General features: G+C 41.3%; 1 protein-coding gene across 1 annotated transcript in view; it reads left to right on the forward strand.

The window, feature by feature from the left end:
* LOC115211881 (inter-alpha-trypsin inhibitor heavy chain H4-like) overlaps positions 1 to 20,230 on the forward strand; it is a 43,145-nt gene that overhangs the window by 20,479 nt on the left and 2,436 nt on the right. The window contains exons 9-13 of the mRNA XM_029780619.2: positions 3,179 to 3,223; positions 4,923 to 4,943; positions 9,477 to 9,611; positions 13,572 to 13,676; positions 19,156 to 19,446. Of these exons, the coding sequence (XP_029636479.1) occupies positions 3,179 to 3,223; positions 4,923 to 4,943; positions 9,477 to 9,611; positions 13,572 to 13,676; positions 19,156 to 19,446 (597 nt within the window). The remainder of the gene's footprint in view (positions 1 to 3,178; positions 3,224 to 4,922; positions 4,944 to 9,476; positions 9,612 to 13,571; positions 13,677 to 19,155; positions 19,447 to 20,230) is intronic.

Here is a 20,230-nt window from a genome sequence, read left to right on the forward strand (position 1 = left end):
TAACAGTGAACTAAATTAACACCCCTTATTTTTTGAGCACCATCCGGTTCCAAGCAGTGCTCTTTTCTGCAAGTGCTCCATTCCTATTGCAGTCCTTATTTGTTCCATATACTTCTCAAGATTTTTACTCACTGTTCTCAGGGCTCCGGCAATTATTAGTACTACTACCACCTTTTTCATCGACCACAACTTCTTAACTTTCCACGCTAACCTGTCATATCTCCCAAATATTCTTTCTTCCTTATCGCATACCTTGTTGTCAGCTGGGCATGATATATCTATGATCCAGCATCGTTTGCTTTCTTTCTCAATTAATACTATGTCTGGCTTCCTATTCTCTATCCCATGGTCGCACTAAATCTTAAAATCCCATAGGATCGCTGCATTATCATTTTCGATGATGCTTTCGACTGAAGGATCAGTCTCAGTCTGCGCAAGTACTCCACCTTAAATTTTTCTGTTATTTTTTTCTCCACCAGTTTATCTATTTCCAGTATCCCCAAGTACTTATAGCCCATCTCTTTTATCTGCTTCATAACCTCCTCCGACGGTATCGCTAGCCCGTCCATAAATTTGATTTTGCCTCTCTTCAAAACTAACACACCACATTTTTTCAGTCCGAAATCCATTCTGATATCAGCACTGAAGGTATGCAACGTATCAACGAGGGAACTGACTTGGGATTCGGCTTTACCATAAAGTTTGAGGTTATCCATGAATAACAGGGGCTAGATTTTTGTTGGTGGCTTTTGAATACACAGCCAGCTTTTGCTTTCCTCAGAATCGGTGTTAGAGGTATCATGCATAATATAAAGATCAGTGGAGATAGGCAGCCCCCTTGGAAGATGCTTCTCATGATTTCTACTGTCCCTAAACTTCTTCCATATACTGTCAGTTACGTCCTCCACTTCGCCATACTTTTTCCAAGCAATCGCTCAAAATTCGATGCAATTCCAAATAGGTTCATACGTTCCATAATCCAAGAATGTGGGATCATATCGTACGCTTTACGATAATCGATCCATGATAGTTTTCCTCCTTTTGTAGTCTCTAAGTACAGTTTTGTCTACCATTATTATTATAATAATAATTATAATTATTATCATTATTATTATTATTATTATTATTATTATTATTATTATTATTATTATTATTATTATTATTATTATTAACCATAGTTACGTATATGCAAAGTTACTTGGACGATGACGAATCAAAACTGCTTACTATTTATCAAAGTTGAATATTACGTTATCAATACATGTGCACAATATATTAATTCATAATAGTGAGAATAGACACCAACGATCATAATTAAGAAAAGCATTAACGTTAACAAATCAAAATGAATAAAAGTTGAAACCAATATTAAATTAACACGCAGCATCTTTAACTTAACATCACCTGTTGCTTTACAAATAATAATCATAGATTCCTGAGATACGTACTTAAATTAATGTCCGAGCAATGTTTTATATATTATACACTTATCCGTAAATAAAACCTTATATTTGTATTAACCATATATTTTATATTTTAATATTAATAAGATATCTACTAAGAATTATCTAATCTTTTTAGTTACAATTTTTAGCATATTAATCCTATGATACTACCTAATTTATAGTCCTAGTAATCCTTACATTATGTTTAATGTAAGGTTCTGCAAATGATGCGGAGTTACATTTGTAGTTATTAATAGCACATCCAGGGTTCCTATAACTTTTTGAGTGGCAATTCTGATGGATCGAATCTGATGTGGTAAAATGTATATACAAGTGGCCCCCTTATGCTCTACCGCATAATTCTTCTCGACCCAGACATTTTTGTGGGAGATCATGGCTGTTAAGTTTGAGAATGCTTTCGTTACCGCTCTTACAATGCTGTCCCGGATCCAGGAGTTCAGCCTGATAAAGAGCACAAGACTAGAGTAGGGTTTGTTGACTTAATGATCATAGTAATGAATTTGTTTTCTTCGGTTATGCGGAAGATATTAGTGATTGAAGGTGTTACAGTGAGCCGTCGACGTGCTGTGGGGTGCTGCTGTGATTAGTTCTGGGCGCAGATAGATTAATATAAGTGTAGGTGAGTGAAGTGTATACAGGGATCAGTATTATGGTTGGCGGCAATGTTCTAGCCTAGTTGAATTTGTTGTTCTAGTGTGCTTGAATGCTGATATTGTACTTGAATGTTTTACCTTCGTTGAATTTGTTGTTCTATTGAGCTTGAATGTGGCAAAGCTTTCTTCCAATTCATTAAGAATATTTCTTGAAAGAAATTTACATTTTTAAGCATTTTCACAGTACATACATTACATCTGGTATTGCCTCCTCTATAGTACTTTCTAACCTTAGCTGTGATTCTCTATCTTTTCGAAAGATTCCTCACATAGTGGTACTTCATGCCCCAGAAACTTTTGCACAGTAAAGTTGGGTTGCGTTTTTCATTGTTAATGAAGGAGATTATGTATTGTATATATATATATATATGTGTGTGTGTGTGTATGTGTGTGTGTGTGTGTGTGTGTGTGTGTGTGTGGTGTGTGTGTGTGTGTTACCTGTCTCTGCTGTGGTGACCACAAAAAACTGACAGCGTACAGAAATAGTTGGGACAGTGGGAAGAGTTTGATATATCCAGATTGTCACGTGGCATACCATATCATCAATCATTACAAAGTGGGAGAATGCATCTGAGTGTCACGCCTTATTATTCAGCTGATTGCATGTATGCTATTAGACTAACTGCAAGAGTAGGACTCGACTGGACTGCATAACAACAAGGAGACAGATCTATTTGTTCCAACAGTTACAGTTCAGTGCTAAGAAGGCTCTGGATAAGATCACACTAAAAAGGGTGAACTAGTCAATCACACCAATCATACTGCCGGTTTTCATAGACATTAAGACACAGCCGACATCCTCTTCGTTACGACGCAGTTTCAAGGAAAATGCAAGGAGAGATGTTTTCGTTGTCTTTGTGGACATGATGGGTGTTTGACTTTGCAAAGAAAATATTTTTGTGGAACATTCGCAGAAACTTGCAAGGAACTCTTTGATGTATACCGCGTGTGTGTGTCTGTAATGTATAGTGCGTATTTATGTAGGTGTGTATGTTACATGCTTTGTATTAGAGTATGAGTACGGCAATTAGCTCCGTAAATCTTCCCTCTTCTTTTCAGATGAACTTCAAGATTTTATACCAACAATTGCAGCTTTAGATATGGGTGAGTCTTTGCCTTACAACATCCTTTCATTTCAAGTAGATCTCAATCAGTAGTTCCTATTATGCATACAAACAGAGCCACCAATGTGTGTGTGTTGTGTGTGTGTGTGTGTGTGTGTGTGCGTGTTTCAAAGAGAAAGAGAGAGAGAGGATTTCTTAATGTAGTGTCCCACCATGGCCGCGGTTTAATGACTAAAACAAATTAAAAATAATATATATATATATATATATATATATATATATATACAGGGTTGAGCAGAGAGGACGGACACATTTTTGAAATGGTAATTAGTCAGCCCCAGGGAAGGGACATACGTCCGACAAGTACCATTCGGTCTGTGATGTCTTAACATTTTTTTTCTTTTCAGGTGAAGCCATGGAGCTCTGAACGATAGAGCATCATATGTTTGCCTACGACACTTACGTGAAGAATAACTAGTTTGTCACAGCAGTTCAGCGTGAGTGTCGGCGCCACTTCAACATTCACCGAAATCAGGCTGTTTCCAGCCGAAACATAATCTTATGTTGGGTGAATGTACTTCGTACACGAAGTACACTAATGAATAGGAGACTGGCGGGGGTTCCACGAACGGTACGGACCCTGGAAATGTGGAACGCGTATTTTGTATGAAGACCTTCATTTCCACCCGTACAAATTTGTCATTAGGCAACATTTGAAACCATGGGACTATGCACAGTGGATTAACTTCGCACATCAGATGGAAGCAATTTTTGAGGCAAATGATAACCTCATTTTGTTAATGAGTGATGAAGCCCATTTTCATCTCACTGGCATAGTGAATCAACAGAACTGTCGTTGCTGGACACTTTAAAAAAGCGGGAGAGCTGCACGAAAGACCACTGTACAGCCCAAAAGAGACGGTCTGGTGTGCTGTTGGAAAAGCTGCCGTCATTGGTCCTTATGTTTTTTTAAGGCACAACAAGGGAAATGCTGTTACTGTGAACTCTGAGCGTTACGTTGAGATGATAAACAACTTCTTTGTGCATGAATTACGATGAAAACATACGCACACACACACACACACAACTGATTTTCGGATTGATCCAAACAAGTGTATTATGAATTAAAATTAACTTGCTAATATAAAACGTAAATATTATATGAATTTTAAATACTAATATTTAAGACAGGCAAGGCGGCGAACTGGCAGAATCGTAAGTGCGTTGGGCCAAGTGCTTAGTGGTATTTCGTCTGTCTTTACGTTATGAGTTCGAATTTCGCCGAGGTTAACTTTGCTTTTTATCCTTTCGGAATCGGTAAAATAAGTACCAGGTGAATACTGGGTTCAGTATAATCGACTTATCCCATCCCCTGAAGCTGCTGGCCTTGTACCAAAATTTGAAACCAATATTTAAGACAATATTTCCTACTTGAAGCACAAGGCCTCAAATTCGGGGGAAGGGATTAAATCTATTACATCGACTCCAGTGCGTAATTGCTACTTATTTAATCGTACTCGAAAGGATGAAAGGCAAAGTCTACCTCGGCGGAATTTGAACTCAGAATGTGAAGATGGACGAAATAGCAGGAAGCATTTTGACCGGCGTGCTAACGATTCCGCCAAACAGCCGCCCTAAGACAAGCAAATAATAACAGTTGTCGTTTGTAAATTTTCATAAAGTTAAGCAGATAATTAAAAGAAGCTTTTATTTATATTTCATATTTCATTACCAATCAGGAAGGGTTATGCCAATATTACGTAAGTAACGATTTATTTTATTTCATTTTATTTATTTTTTTTTTTTTTTAGGCATTACTGTGTGGTCTACAAACTAGTTTAGCAACCACACGATTCGGCATAGCCCCGGGCCGACTAAATCCACATGAGTGAATTTGGTAGACTGGAACTGTGTAGAAGGCCGTCGTATGTGTGTGTGAAAAAAAAATTATGAAAAGGAATCAAGAATGGGATTGAGTTAAGAGATATGTCACCTGGTACTAAAAACGTATTCTGTCGAGTGGTTTTGTTGCAAGTCGGCAAGAGTTTTCTGGATAAGAGTTTCTTAGGAAATTTGTCTTTAAGGTTGGTGTTCTTTTGGAAAGGGAATGTGTGTAGCAGTACTATATGTACATTTGTGTTCGTTAGTGTATTTCCTTTCTTTTATATATTGGTTTAATTCCATGCGGTGTGTGTAGGGTTACAATAGGTGTGGCAGTCAAGGCGGCGAGCTGACAGAAACGTTAGCACGCCGGGCGAAATGCGTAGCCGTATTTCGTCTGCCGCTACGTTCTGAGTTTAAATTCCGCCGAGGTCAACTTTGCCTTTCATCCTTTCAGGGTCGATTAAATAGGTACCAGTTACGCACTGGGGTTAATGTAATTGACTTAATCCGTTTGTCTGTCCTTGTTTGTCCTATCTCTGTTTAGCCCCATGTGGGTAGTAAGGAAATAGGTATTTCGTCTGTCTTCATGTTCTGAGTTCAACTCCCGCCGAGGTTGACTTTGCCTTTCATCCTTTCGAGGTCCATAAATTAAGTACCAGTAGCGTACTGGGGTCAATCTAATCGACTGCCCCCTCCCCAAAATTTTCGGGCCTTGTGCCTAGAGAAGAAAAGAATATGTGTGTGAGTTTATATTTGAGGTAGTACAAGAATGTCAATTTGGGTGTGCGGTTGGGTGTCCGCTGTGCTGGGTCGTGTGTCTTTGTTTGTGGGTGCGTTAGTCTGGTCAAACTCTTTGCCGGGCTCCCAAGTATTGGAGGGCCGAAGTTGAGAGACTGGTGATTAAAGTCATGATGGGATGCGCATCAGGAAGTTAATTATAAATACATTACTGCTCTAATGTTTAAAGTTTGCTTCTTTTTCGGAGAGAGAAAGAGAGAGAAAGAGAGAGACAGAGAGAGAGACAGAGAGAGAGAGAGACAGACAGACAGACAGACAGACAAAGATGCGTGCTTGTGTTTTCCCCTCCCGCTTGCCTCTCCTAGCAGTTCGACAAAATGGCCTGATAGAATAAGAACCAGACTTACAAAAGAAATATCGGTATCGATCTCTTCGACGAATCGAGGTGCCCCACGCATGGCCACAACATGGCCGCAAGTAAATGACAAAAAAAAAAGGCTTTGGTGAACAATAGCACCGGTAGTGCTGGTTTCCATGCACTACTCATTGCTTCACTCCATATCGGACAACAAATACTGGCTAAGGAGTGTCTGTAATTCGATACGGAACAAATATCTCATTGCATTTCGTTTGCAGTGCACCTGTTTTTCCAGGAGCGGCGGCAGCGGCAGCAGCGGCGGCACAGGCGGCAGCGACGGCAGCGGCGGCAGCGACGGCAGCGGCGGCAGCGGCGGGAACGGCGGCGGCGGCGGCGGCAGCGGCGGCAGCGGCGGCAGCGGCGGCAGCGGCGGCAGCGGCGGCAGCGGCGGCAGCGGCGGCAGCGGCGGCAGCGGCGGCACAGCACAGGCGGCAGCGGCGGCACAGGTGGCAGCGATGGCAGAGGCGTCAGCGGTAACGGTGGCGGCGGCGATGATGACGTTGCTGCCTTCTACTCAATAGCTTGCACTATGAGTGTCACCCACCAAAGTGTGTTGACAAATTTGACAGCTCTGGGTGGTGTATTTGATTGATTTACACCTCGGCCAAAGAAATGGCCTACGCGAGTTTTCATATTATCAGATTACCTCCCTTACATTATAAACATTTCATTTAAAATTTTGACTATTGCGGATATGCGTATAGATCTAAAAATGTATACGTATGTCTACCTGTTATATGCGTGTTGTGTGTGTGTGTTTGTGTGTGTACATACATTTATCCTACATTATACGGGTATAACTTGATGCAACCCAGAACAACTGACTCACTAGTTAACATTATTAGACGGTGGCCGGCACAACGGAATAGGAGCTTTGTCTGCATATTCAAAACGTTACCATAAACAATTTAAAAGATATGTGTGTGTGTGTGTGTGTGTGTGTGTGTGTGTGTGTGTACAGACAGACAGACAGACAGACAAAGAGATTGATAAGAATGTGAGTGTAATTTGAGATATATCTATATACAAGTGTGTATATATGTGCGTATCTGTATGCATCTGTGTAAATGTGTGTGTGTGCGTGTGTGTGTGTGTGTGTGTGTATGCACACAAACATACACGCGGACATTGAATTACTCAAGCTGCTCTTGCGAAATCGAAACCCATTCCTGGCGCAGTTTTGCCTTCAGGGCGTCGAGTGAAGCATGAGAAGTGCTCGAGACCGTCGTCTCCAAAATGGTCCAAACAGAAAAATCCAGTGGGTTGAGATCGGGGCTTCTTAAGGACCATCCATTCTTTCCTATGAATGACGAAATGTTTTTCTGAATCCACTGTTGTGTCTGGTGCTGGGTCCTGTTGGAGGCTCAAAGGTGCACCGTGAAAGTGCTCATTCGTCCATGGAAGCAGTTCAGCTTCCAGAAAGTCGCTAATGTATCGTTGTGTGATAATTTTAACACACGAGGGCACAAAAACGAAGGGAGACCTTCCAGTCGTTGTCACAGTCACCCAAACTATGACTGATTGTGGATTTTGACGTCGATTTACGAATCTACCCTCGGCGGAGTCGGACATTCTGGTGGTTTATTATCAGTTCGATGTCAAATTTCTTTTCATTAGTGAACACCAGGTTGGGCAGCGTTATTTCAGCAATCTGTCGCAGGATAAGGCGACTTCTCTCCAGTTCTAGCCATATAAACTTATGTGAGCACATGACAACGAATTATATAAGTAGGCATGGGTCCTGAGATCCTCTTTTAGCATTCGATACATCGGTGTTCAACTTATTTTTGCTGTGGCAGCTAGTTTTCTGACAGAACGACGAGGATTTCGCCATATCTTTTCTCTTGTACTTTTGATAAGTGAGGGACCCGCACACTTCTTTCTCAGCCATGTCCAGGTCAATCTGCAGTGGAACCAGTCTCTTGAAATTTCTTGACAATTGTATTTTGAGCTATCGACATTACCTAATTTATAAATACGAATTTATTAGTCTGAAACAAAAAGAAGGCACACTAAACTTTTATAATAATGTATAATTTTCATATCTTATTTCTTTATTGCCCGCAAGGGGCTAAACATAGAGGGGACAAAGGGATTAAGTCGATTACATTGACCCCAGTGCGTAACTGGTACTTAATTTATCGATCCCGAAAGAATGAAAAGCAAAGTCGACCTCGGCGGAATTTGAACTCAGAACGTAACGGCAGACAAAATACTTATTTCTTTACTACCCACAAGGGGCTAAACACAGAGGGTACAAACAAGGACAGACAAACGGATTAAGTCGATTACATTGATCCCAGTGCGTAGCTGGTATTTAATTTATCGACCCCGAAAATTTGAACTCAGAACGTAACAGCAGACGAAATGCGGCTACGCATTTCGTCTGGCGTGCTAACGATTCTGCCAGCTCGCCGCTATATATAATTTTCATATCTTATCGTATTTATTGATATTTATTAAGGCCCGGAAACTTCAGTTGCCTTAATTTTGGGACAACCTGTATATATAGACCAGACAGACTTTCAGACAGCAACATTAATTCCAATAGAGCAGATGGTTGGTAGTGAAGAGCTAAATCAATAATAGCCTTTAAACTTCTTTCCCTTTGACTTCAGTTTAAATAAATATTTGGCTATAGAAATAAACAGCCAAAGTTTGTTGTTAAATGAGTGAAGGTGCATGTAAATCCTACTCTTTGGGAGATGCTATTTAGGATCCAGCTATGGATCCTCAGAGTGTTATGTGTCACCACAGTTCACATGTAGACAACATTTTCCTCACATAAATCCTACTTAGTGAGCAGGTTCTATATGCCAAGTAGTTAAACTTATGAAGGCCACTAACTGAAAGGTTTACAGACTCATAATGTGTCTGATAAGGGTCAGTATGATATAAATTGAGTCCAGACTTTATTGGAACCTGGAATCTTGATCAGTGGTAATGTCTCTGGTTTGAGGTGTGATAGAAGTTAGTAGTGGTGACATCAGTAGCAGGTTTGCTGTGGTTGGTAAGGGGTCATTCCATCCTTGCCTTGCATATTACATATCTGGAACTACATTCTTCAATGTGTCCTTCACTTTAAGACAAGGATTTCTATCAATGTAAGCAACCTCATAGAGGCCTCTTGATGATTCATGAGCTAGTTGATGAAGTGTGTGAGACAGATGGAGAAATAAGAGATCTAATTGTTGAACAATCGATCAATCATCTTCTTTCCAACTTATGATAATGGTAATATTATCTTTTCCAGGTCTTCAGAGATTAACTCCTCGGAAACTCAAGAAAGCAAAGTCAAGCATAATGCTGCATAAAAGAATACGTCCTACCTCGCCACCCTTGACTTCTTCAGGAAAAGAAATGAAGGATACTTTACCAAATATTCCAGGTAACTTACCTGTTTAATAGCTTTGATATTTAAAGTCCCACACTGTTACAATAAGTACTTGGTTAGATAAGGTGTCATCCTCTCATGTTAATACTCAGTATTAATATTTTCCCCCACTAATTGATGCTTCTGATACTGCAACAAAATGCTGCAAATACATCAAATACAACCAAATAGTGATGCAACAATGAGTTTGAACCCATAGCATTTGAGACCATGGGTGCAGATAACACAACAACAAATGCAATAATTGATGAAATTTGCAAACAACTCATTGAAATAACAGACGATGCATGTGAATATTTGTTTCTTCACCAACAGCATTCAGTTGCTATATATGAGGGAATTTACTTAGAATAAGGAACTATACAGCACATATATTTGTTAGGGAACAAATGTCTGTGTGTGAGTAAGATTGTATTTCTCTCATCTTCACATGTGTTCACTAAATTGTAAACAACGATCTACTTAATGATATTATTCACTTGCAGTTCACCACAAAAGCATGTCTGGCATTCTTGGCATGTCATGACCTGTTGCATGATCTTTGTAAGCAAAAGGCTCGTCCATACAGTATCAGTAGTTTATGGTTCTTCATATAAGCATGCCCATAAAAAACGATAAACGTCCCCCTTTTCAAGCCTAGCTAGGCTCATGGGCCCAGTTTCCCGGTTTCTGTGGTGTATGTGTTCCCCAAGCTGGACAGGATGCCAGTCCATCGCAGCGTTACTCAAGAAACAGGAAGAGAGAGTGAGAGAAAGGTGTGGCGAAAGAGTACAACAGGGGCTGCCATCATCCCTTGTCGGAGCCTTATGGAGCTTCTAGGTGTTTTCGCTCAATAAACACACACAACGCCCGGTCTGGGAATTGAAGCCGCGATATTCCAACTGCGAGTCCGCTGCTCTAACCACTGGGCCATTGCGCCTCCACATAAGCATGACCAAACTGTTTGTTATTCAGTAAGCTGGAAAATTATTACTTCACTTAAAACAAATGAGGGATGCTGACATGAGAGGTATCCAGCCAAAGAAGACTCTGTCCCAACATACTTTCATGTTAAATTGATGATGAAGATGCTGATGAGCACCGTCATCATGCATTGAAATATAACTATTAATTTGGGAAGAAAAGTGAAAGGACATGAGAATGTAAGTAAAAAGCAATTAGATTATCATTGGTTAGTAATAAAGGTGTGGAGGCTTAGTGGTTAGGGTGTCAGCATCATGATTGTAAGATTGTGGTTTCGATTCTTGGACCGGGCGACACATTGTGTTCTTGAACAAAACACTTCATTTCACGTTGCTCCAGTCCACTCAGCTGGCAAAAATGAGTAACACTGCGATGGACTGGCGTCCCGTCCAGCAGGGGAACACATACACCATTGAAACCGGAAAACCGGGCCCATGAGCCTGGCTAAGCTTTAAAAAGGCACATTTGTGGAGGCACGTGGCTTAGTGGTTAGGGTTCAGCATCATGATTGTAAGATTGTGGTTTCGATTTCTGGACTGGGCGACATGTTGTGTTCTTGAGCAAAACACTTCATTTCACATTGCTCCAGTCCACTCAGCTGGCAAAAATGAGTAATGGTGCAATGGACTGGCATCCCATCCAGCTGGGGAACACTTATGCTATAGAAACTGGGAAACCAGGCCCATGAGCCTGGCTAGGCTTTTAAAGGGTACATTTTAGTAATAAAGGTACAGGATGACGTAAAAGTGACATGAATGAATAGACAGACAGTGATGAAGATGTAATACATGGAGTTAGTTGGTGACCAAGAAAAGATAGATAAAAGTGGTTGTGTCCCTTGCTGTGCACCTGCAGCCTCTCAGGCTTTTGAGTGACTGATAGTAATGGATAGATAGCCTTTGTGTTATTGCCTAGTTTATTCTTTAAACACATCTGCATACTTTCATTTTATTTTGATACTTTACTCTATACTAAAGATAAAAATCTTTCATATTTCCATAATTTCACCACTTTTGTTTTCAAAGTTCAGTGCCTTGCTATACACTATATACTCTTCTACTTCTCTCTCTCTCTATATATATATACTTACATATACATATATATATACATATATACTCTTTTACTTGTTCCAGTCATTTGACTGTGGCCATGCTGGAGCACCACCTTTTAGGCAAGCAAATTGACTCAAGGACTTATTCTTTGTAAGCCTAGTACTTATTTTATCGGTCTCTTCCACCGAACTGCTATGTTACAGGGATGTAAACATACCAAGCAATGTAGGGGGAACAAACACAGACACACAAACATATACACACTCATACATGCATACACACACACACATATATATATATATATATATATAAAGCACCATTTGGGCGTGGCTGTTGCCAGTACCACTAAACTGGCCCTTGTGCCGGTGGCACGTAAAAGCACCCACTACACTCTCAGAGTGGTTGGCGTTAGGAAGGGCATCCAGCTGTAGAGACTCTGCCAGATCAGATTGGAGTCTGGTTCGCCAGACCTCAGTCAAATCGTCCAACCCATGTTAGCATGGAAAGCGGATGTTAAATGATGATGATGGCATATATACGACAGGCTTCTTTCAGTTTCTGTCTACCAAATCCACTCACAAAGCTTTAATTGGCTCGAGGTCAAGGTGCCACGCAATGGGATTGAACCTGGAACCATGTGGCTGGTAAGCAAGCTACTTATCACACAGCCACTCCTATGCATATATATATATATATATATATATCTATATATATATGAGGATCAGAATGGAAATCGATCAATGGAAATTGCAGATGTGTTACCAGTGCCGGTGGCATGTAAGAGAACCTTCCGTTTCGCGACCGTTGCCAGCACCGCCCCGTTTCGTGTCCGTTGCCAGCCTCGCCTGGCCCTTATGCCGGTGGCACATAAAAAGCACCATCCGTTCGTGGCCGTTTGCCAGCTCTGTCTGGCACCTGTGCGGGTGGCACGTAAAAAGCACCCACTACACTCACGGAGTGGTTGGCGTTAGGAAGGGCATCCAGCCGTAGAAACACTGCCAGATTTGACTGGGCCTGATGAAGCCTTCTGGCTTCACAGACCCCAGTAGAACCGTCCAACCCATGCTAGCATGGAAAACGGACGCTAAACGACGATGATGATGATGATGATATATATATATAACCACTTAAAAGTGGATGCTGTGTTAGGACACAAAATACTGCAATAGTTAACACGAGAGAACCTCTCGTATGGACTTTTGGTGCATATAAGCCCTCTTGTTTATATTGCTAGCAGAAGATAAATCAACCACCATCGCCACTGCCAGGACAACCAGATCCCATGATTTCAGCTCTTCTTGGCCTTGTCAAATTGAGTGTCTTAATCATTAGTAGAATGTTTCAGATTTGAATGTTAGCAGAAAGGAGATACCCCACATACCCTCCATCAGGCATTTGCTATATTCTGAATGCCTTACTTCCCTGGGCATGGATACATTGAAACTCTGACATCTGGCAGCTGACTTGGCAGACACCCATAAAATTATTAACCATCTTGCAAACAATAACTCTGAGCACCTTTTCAAACTCCACCTGTTTAACACCCGTGGACATGTTTACAAAGTCAGAAAACAGCACAGCTCCCATGACTTTCGGAAACGTTTTTTCATGCTAAGAGTTGCTGAAGCATGGAACAAACTGCCGGTGTCAGTTGTTAGTTGTCAGAGCACTGCATCCTTCAAAACTTCCATGCTTCCTGAGATTCGCCAACACTACACCTGATTTTCTCCCCTCCATACACAAGCAAGCATGTATCTGACTCATACACTGTTCACTTCCCAGACATTTGTACATTACTGAATATGCTTTATACAGACTTTTGACAAGTTGTGGTGCACCTGAGCACTGTATACAATAATTTCATTATCATTAAAACTCAGTAACCTGACAGTAGTTCATGAGGGAGAATCAACGCACAAATTTTTTGTCTTCTTTCCAGGTATCTTCATCAAGCCATTCTCTTGTAGTAACAACCTCTGTCTCAGACACCATGTTTCCTGTCAAGTATCGACCAGGATTCTACTGTTGGCCAACTTTCAAGCAAGTAAGTCCTAGACTTTGGCATTCATTATTATTTAGTAGTCTATTGCAGCACTGCAGTTGTTGTGGCTGCTGTCTTCTTCTTCTTCTTCTTCTTTCTTCTTCTTCTTCTTCTTCTTCTTCTTCTTCTTCTTCCTCCTCCTCCTCCTCCTCCTCCTCCTTCCCCTCCTCCTCCTTCCCCCTCCTCCTCCTCTCCTCCTCCTCCTTCTCCTCTTCTCTTCTTCTTCTCTCTTCTTCTTCTTCTTCTTCTTCTCTTCTTCTTTCTTCTTCTTCTTCTTCTTCTTCTTCTTCTTCTTCTTCTTCTTCTTCTTCTTCTTCTTTTTCTTCTTCCAATCAGGAATCACACCATTAGCCACAAAGAATAATCTCTAATTCGAGCCTACTCTAAGCTACTAAGAATGCGTGCGGCAACTTGAAGATCCACCCTCCACATGCGATAGACTGGCAGTTGCACAGGCACAAAAGCTATGTTGTTATCCTCGTTCCATAAACGGTGGCTTTCAACGGGTGGAGAGCTGAACCATCCTGGGATACAGACGATTCGTAATCTAGCCTAAGGTCTGAAAGTTTACCACACCATTGTGGGTTACACCATGGTTCCTCTGCTTTGTGGCAGAAGTAGGAAGAAAGAGTGAGAGAAAGTTGTGATGAAAGAATTGGAAAGTTTCATTAATATTAGGACCATAAACTAAGAAGTTCCTTTATAGGGTTTGAAAAGAAAAACTATATAAAAAGATCTTAGATAATGTTAAGAAGACTAAATATATATCTATAATCTTAGATAATCTTGAAAAGACTAAATTGAATAGAAAAGACTAAATGTAACATGAACTGATACTTGTGTTTATAGGATTGTGTTAGTGTCTGTACAAATGTTCAATTATTGTAACTAGATGTATAAAGTATTTGACATCCCTTTAAGAAACTACCAGTAATGCTAGATTAACATTGTCTTTGGAATATCTGACAAAATCAATGTAAAAACTAAGAATCTTACTTTTTTTAATTAATAAAAGATCATAATTAATTAAATAACGATAAACGTCACCCTTTTCAAGTCTAGCCAGGCTCATGGGCCCAGGTTCCCGGTTTCTGTGGCGTATGTGTTCCCCCCAGCTGGACTGGACACCAGTCGCGGCGTAACTCAAGAAACAGGAAGAGAGAGTGAGAGAAAGTTGTGGCGAAAGAGTACAATAGGGGTCACTACCACCCCTTGTGGAGCTTTTAGGTGTTTTTGCTCAATAAACGCACACAACGCCTGGTCTGGGAATCGAAACCACGACCCTCCAACTGCGAGTCCGCTGCCCTAACCACTGGGCCATTGTGCCTCCACTAATAAATGCACCCTTTTAAAGCCTAGCCAGGCTCATGGCTGTCCAGCTGGGGAACACATACGCCATAGAAACTGGGAAACTGTCTTGGCATTGTCATGCTACACTTGCTTTCATTAAGTTCAACTGATTTAGTTTTTACCTCCTATGACTTCCTTTGACCTCCATTGCTTCTCTTTTTATATGACATTTTAATTTACTATTTTTTGCTTTCCAAATGTCAGTAAATTTTGCTCATTACTCAAATGTACTTCCTCCTAGAGTAATATTATTCAGTTTAGCTGCATTTTCTAGTGAAACCTTAAACTTCCTCTTGATTGTTTGCCTCTCATGATTCGACTCTTTGTATACATATTTATGATAATTGGTTATTCCAACCAGCATTTTAAATTAATTATGACCCTTTTTAAAAACTTACTGACTTATATAAATTTACGAATTTTAAACTACCTTTGCTTAACAAGGTGGAGGTGCACGGCTTACTGGTTAGTGTGTCAGCATCATGATCATAAGATTGTGGTTTCGATTACTGGACCAGGCGATGCGTTGTGTTCTTGAGCAAAACACTTCATTTCACATTGCCCCAATAGGTTCCCCACTAGAGTCCTAGAGGAGCACCAACTCCAGTTAGTCCCCGCCTCCCCAATTAGTTACTCCCTGGCAAAAATCAACGGATGCAGGCTATGTCCCTGAAAATTTCCTTTCCCAGGTTATTACTCCAGTTTTCAAGAAAGGCAAAAAGTCACTTGCGATAAACTGCTGACTGAACTCACCTCTCATATCATCAAATTATTTGAGAGAGTGGTGAGATCCTGAGTAACCCACTTCTTAGAATCTAACAACCTTATTATTCCCAACCAACATGACTTCCACATGTTTGTTACTTCTCAAGCCATCTCTTGCTCATAAGGGCTGGTTTTCCGGTTTCCTTGACGTATAGGTTCCCCACCTGGATGGGACACCAGTCCGTCGCAGGTGAGCTGCAAGGAGGAAAGAGTGAGAGAAAGTTGTAGCGAAAGAGTCAGCAGAAGTTTGCCATTACCTTCTGCTGGAGCCGCATGGAACTTAGGTGTTTCACTCATAAACACACGCACATTGCCCTGTCTGAGATTTGAACCTGCGATCCCTCGACTGCAAGTCCGCTGCTCTAACCACTAGGCCATGTGCCTCCACAGATTCCACATGCTTAACACAGCTCTTGCATCATTTCAATGATATCTTAAAGGCCATGGGATCTGTGTGTGTGTGTATTAGCGTTGGTGCTTATGTCACTGTGAGAGATAAATAACAAGTCAGCAGCTGTCCTGAAAGGTGTGTGAATGGGTGGGTGTGGTTGTGTTTGTGTGCTTTCATGTGTGGTCAATAGTGAGTCAGTGGCAGCCTTGAAACATATGTGAATGGAATCGGTGGGAGTGGCTACCTGTGTGTGTGTGTCTGTGTCTGTGTGTTAGCATGTATGTGTAGATAGTGTTGGAATGTGTGTGTGTCTGTGCATGTGCATATGGATGCATGTGTGTCCCTCTGTCTGTCATTCTGTATATGTGTGTGTGTGAGTGGGTGTGTATGTGAAAAAAAAATTTGAAATACTAGTTAAATATAAAAACATGAGAAAACAAAGGATTATAAAAAATAAAAGATAAAATTAAAAATAATAAAGCAAATGAAATAAATATTAATATAAATACACTCTCGGAGTGGTTGGCGTTAGGAATGGCATCCAGCTGTAGAAACACTGCCAGATCAGACTGGGCCTGGCGCAGCCTCCTGGCTTCCCAGACCCCAGTTGAACTGTCCAACCCATGCTAGCATGGAAAACGGACGTTAAACGATAATGATGATGATGATAAATAAATCAATAACAGAAAGTTAATAAAAGAAATAAGATAAAGTGTTGTTTTAAAAAGGGGTGTGGGGAAAGTCACTGAGAGGATGGGGTTGTGTTCAGTCTGGAAAGAGTTTGAGTATCTAGAGTGAAAATGTAGTGGTGTTCAAGGTGAAGCCTAAAGTTGATGGATCCATGGTGTAGAGCAAGGCCAAAGACTGTATGGTCTGAGGTGGAGTGGCTAGCCAAGCAGAAATGACAGGCAACAAGGGTGTTCTTATATAGATGAATGATCATAGGTGCCCATCTGGTCAATATAAAGTTTATTGCAAAGATTGTAACTAATACAGTAAACAAGGTTTGAAGAAGTGGAGGAGAAGAAGTTCCTAATGTAGAGGGTGTGCTGTTTGGATCCAGTGAGGTGTTGGTGATGAAAGGACAGGTGTGGCAATGGGGTCTGGAGCAAGGGAAGGATCCGGGTTATGGAGGAGAGAAGGGAGCTATGGACTAGTAGATCTTGTAGGTTACAAGCATGTTTGAAGGAGGGCAAGGGTGGGTTGGAGAAAATATGGAGGGTGATGGGATCTAGCTGGGGACAACAGAAGTCCCGCAGGAACTTCTGACAAAGGGCAGGGTGAAAGGGTGGAAAAGGAGGAGAAAGGGGATGCAGTTAGGGAACTGGAGTGGAGAAGGAGAGAGGTGCAGTGGTGCGATTGATTTGAAGGACACAGGTAAGAGTAGTTTGGACAAAGGTGGGTGGGTACCCGCAACATGTGAAGAAGAGGACCGATAGATAGATTGATAGATAGATAGATAGATAGATAGATAGATAGATAGATAGATAGATAGATAGATAGATTGGCAGACAGACAGACAGACAGACAGACAGACAGACGGATGGATGGATGGATAGATAGATAGATAGATAGATAGATTGGCAGACAGACAGACAGATAGATAGATATGTTTCTTTATTAGCCACACAGGGCTGCACACAGATAGAACAAATTACAAGGTAGAGCTTTTCTTTTGAAGGGTTAAAAAAAAAAAAAAAAGGAAGGGGGGAGTTTCGATCAAAAGGGATCGTAAAAGGAGAGAAAGAGGACAAAAAAGGGGGGGGGTTAAAAAAAGGGGGGAGAGGAAAAAAAATTGATCAATAGGGATCGTTATCACAGAAATGTCAATATGAAGTGTAAAGGGGAGGACAGGTGAGGTTTACCCGTGGAAAGAAAAGCCTACGGAAAAGACCACGGTAACCTCGGTCAATGAAGTCACATTTTATATTTCTTTTTTTTTTTTTTTGCAAATAAGCAACTCTCTGTTTTCGATTTCTGGGTTCATAGGACTATGCTCAAGGTGGCTTCGTCATTCATACGTGCCATTCTTGCTACATTCACCCATCTTTTTTTAAAACATTCGCTAGACAAAACTTGCCTCTCTACTCTCACTTTCCTTTTCAAGTGGTACTTGAAGAATTTGATGAGAGATTGACCAGAGAGGAAAGTGTTTGTCTCCAATCCTTTCAGACGCGTCCACCAGATACATTCTTTCGCCATAGCCACAAGGATGATGAAAATAGCTCTTCCTTCCCGTTTGAAGGAAGGAGGCATGACAATATTGACGATAGACTCAGCTGATAAACCGACTCATCCCACACGTGACAGCAGTTGTTTGACATAAGCCCACAGGTCGGAAATTGTTGGACACTGAACGAGTGCGTGCAGAACGGTTTCGTCGCTCTGACCGCATCTCGGGCAGGTCGGCCCCGTGTTTCTCGAGCCGTGTCTGTAGAGCTTATCCCGAACGGGTAGCGCTTCTCGGTAGCACTGCCAGGCCAGGGATCTCTGGAAGTTGTCCATGGGCCCTGGCCCGAAAGTCGTCCTGAACAGGCGGGTCAGGTACTCCTCGTCGACGTCCAGGTTCGCCCCGAGCTCGTCGTCGTACCTCCCCTCCACTAAACCCCTATAGAATGCTTTGGTTGTGTTGAAGTCACTTAAGGTCGACCCAGGACGGCAGAGTTGCTTGAGAGCAAACCGACACTCGCGGTGCCATTCGCCCTTCCTCGGCCTCTTTTTGATCCACGACTGCAGTTCGGTCATGGAGACGAGCTGCGGGAAAGCGTGCCTCACAAACAGCGACCACAAGATAGATAGATAGATAGATAGATAGATAGATAGATAGATAGATAGATAGATAGATAGATAGATAGATAGATAGATAGATAGATAGATAGATAATCACTATTATTTTATGTAGTAATACCTTTATATGTATAAGATAGTACCATTATTAACATCAAATTCATTCAATGGCCCATATTTTCATTGCAGATTTATTTGTTCATGCATTTGTGAAGAGAAGTGCACAGAGCAACTGCCTGGATACCATCAACCGCGTGATCTTAAAGAGGAAGCGTCGTCTTCTGTTTGAAGTAACTGCCGATAGATTGGTGAAGAATGGTAAAGAAGTAGACATCTCTAACAGAACTGAAATCAACCTTAATCTCAAGAATTTCCTGTCATTGAAAGTATTCAAGACAAAGAAGGCAGCATCTTCTGAAACCTTTCTCTCACTTCACTTTACCACTCTGAAGAAGATAACAAGGGCAAGAGGCATTCTGAGTAAGTTATTATGATTTAATGCATTGGTGGTGGTGATTTTGGTGGTGGTGGTGGTGGTGGTGGTGCTGCTGCTGCTGTTGATGCTACTGCTATTGCTGCTGCTGTTGTTGTTAAGCAACAAGATGGGTAAGGGTGATTAGGTGATGGTCTAGGGTTTAGAGGCAGGAGACCCCAGACCTTGGAAAAAAAAAAACTTTGGTCGTCTTGTTGTAGTCGAGGGCTCTTCGTTGACGCCCGACACCACTAGGAGGTGGCCCGCGAAGTCGCTGGAAATGTAGATCTCCGGGTTCAAATTCTTGAACGGCTGCTGTTGGTGAGATGGGTGCGGTGGGCGTCCAATGTAGCAATTTCGTTGGTGGCAAAATGACTTTGACATGAATGGGCTTCAAATTAAAATTTCATTGGGGAAGCTTGTCCAAGATTTTGGTATAGTCCCACATTGAAAAGACTGTTCTAGTGGAACTTCATCTTAATCATTGTCATCATCATCATCCTCACTCCTACTACCATCATCCTCATCATCACTATCATCATTATCATTATCGTAATCCCCATCATTATCACCATCACCATCTCCACTATCATCACTTCACCAACACCACCACCACTATATTCCAGAAATCCTGGAGTATTATTTCTGAAGTTATATCATTCTAATGTAGATTTTGCTTTTTGAAATTTGAAATTATCAAAATTGGCTGGCCTCAAAATTGTAGCTTTGCACCTAAATTAGAAACAATAATGACAATGATAACTGTTTCTGATTTCTGCATGAAAAATTTAG

Source organism: Octopus sinensis, linkage group LG5, assembly GCF_006345805.1.
Source record: "Octopus sinensis linkage group LG5, ASM634580v1, whole genome shotgun sequence".
Classification (NCBI taxonomy): domain Eukaryota; kingdom Metazoa; phylum Mollusca; class Cephalopoda; order Octopoda; family Octopodidae; genus Octopus; species Octopus sinensis.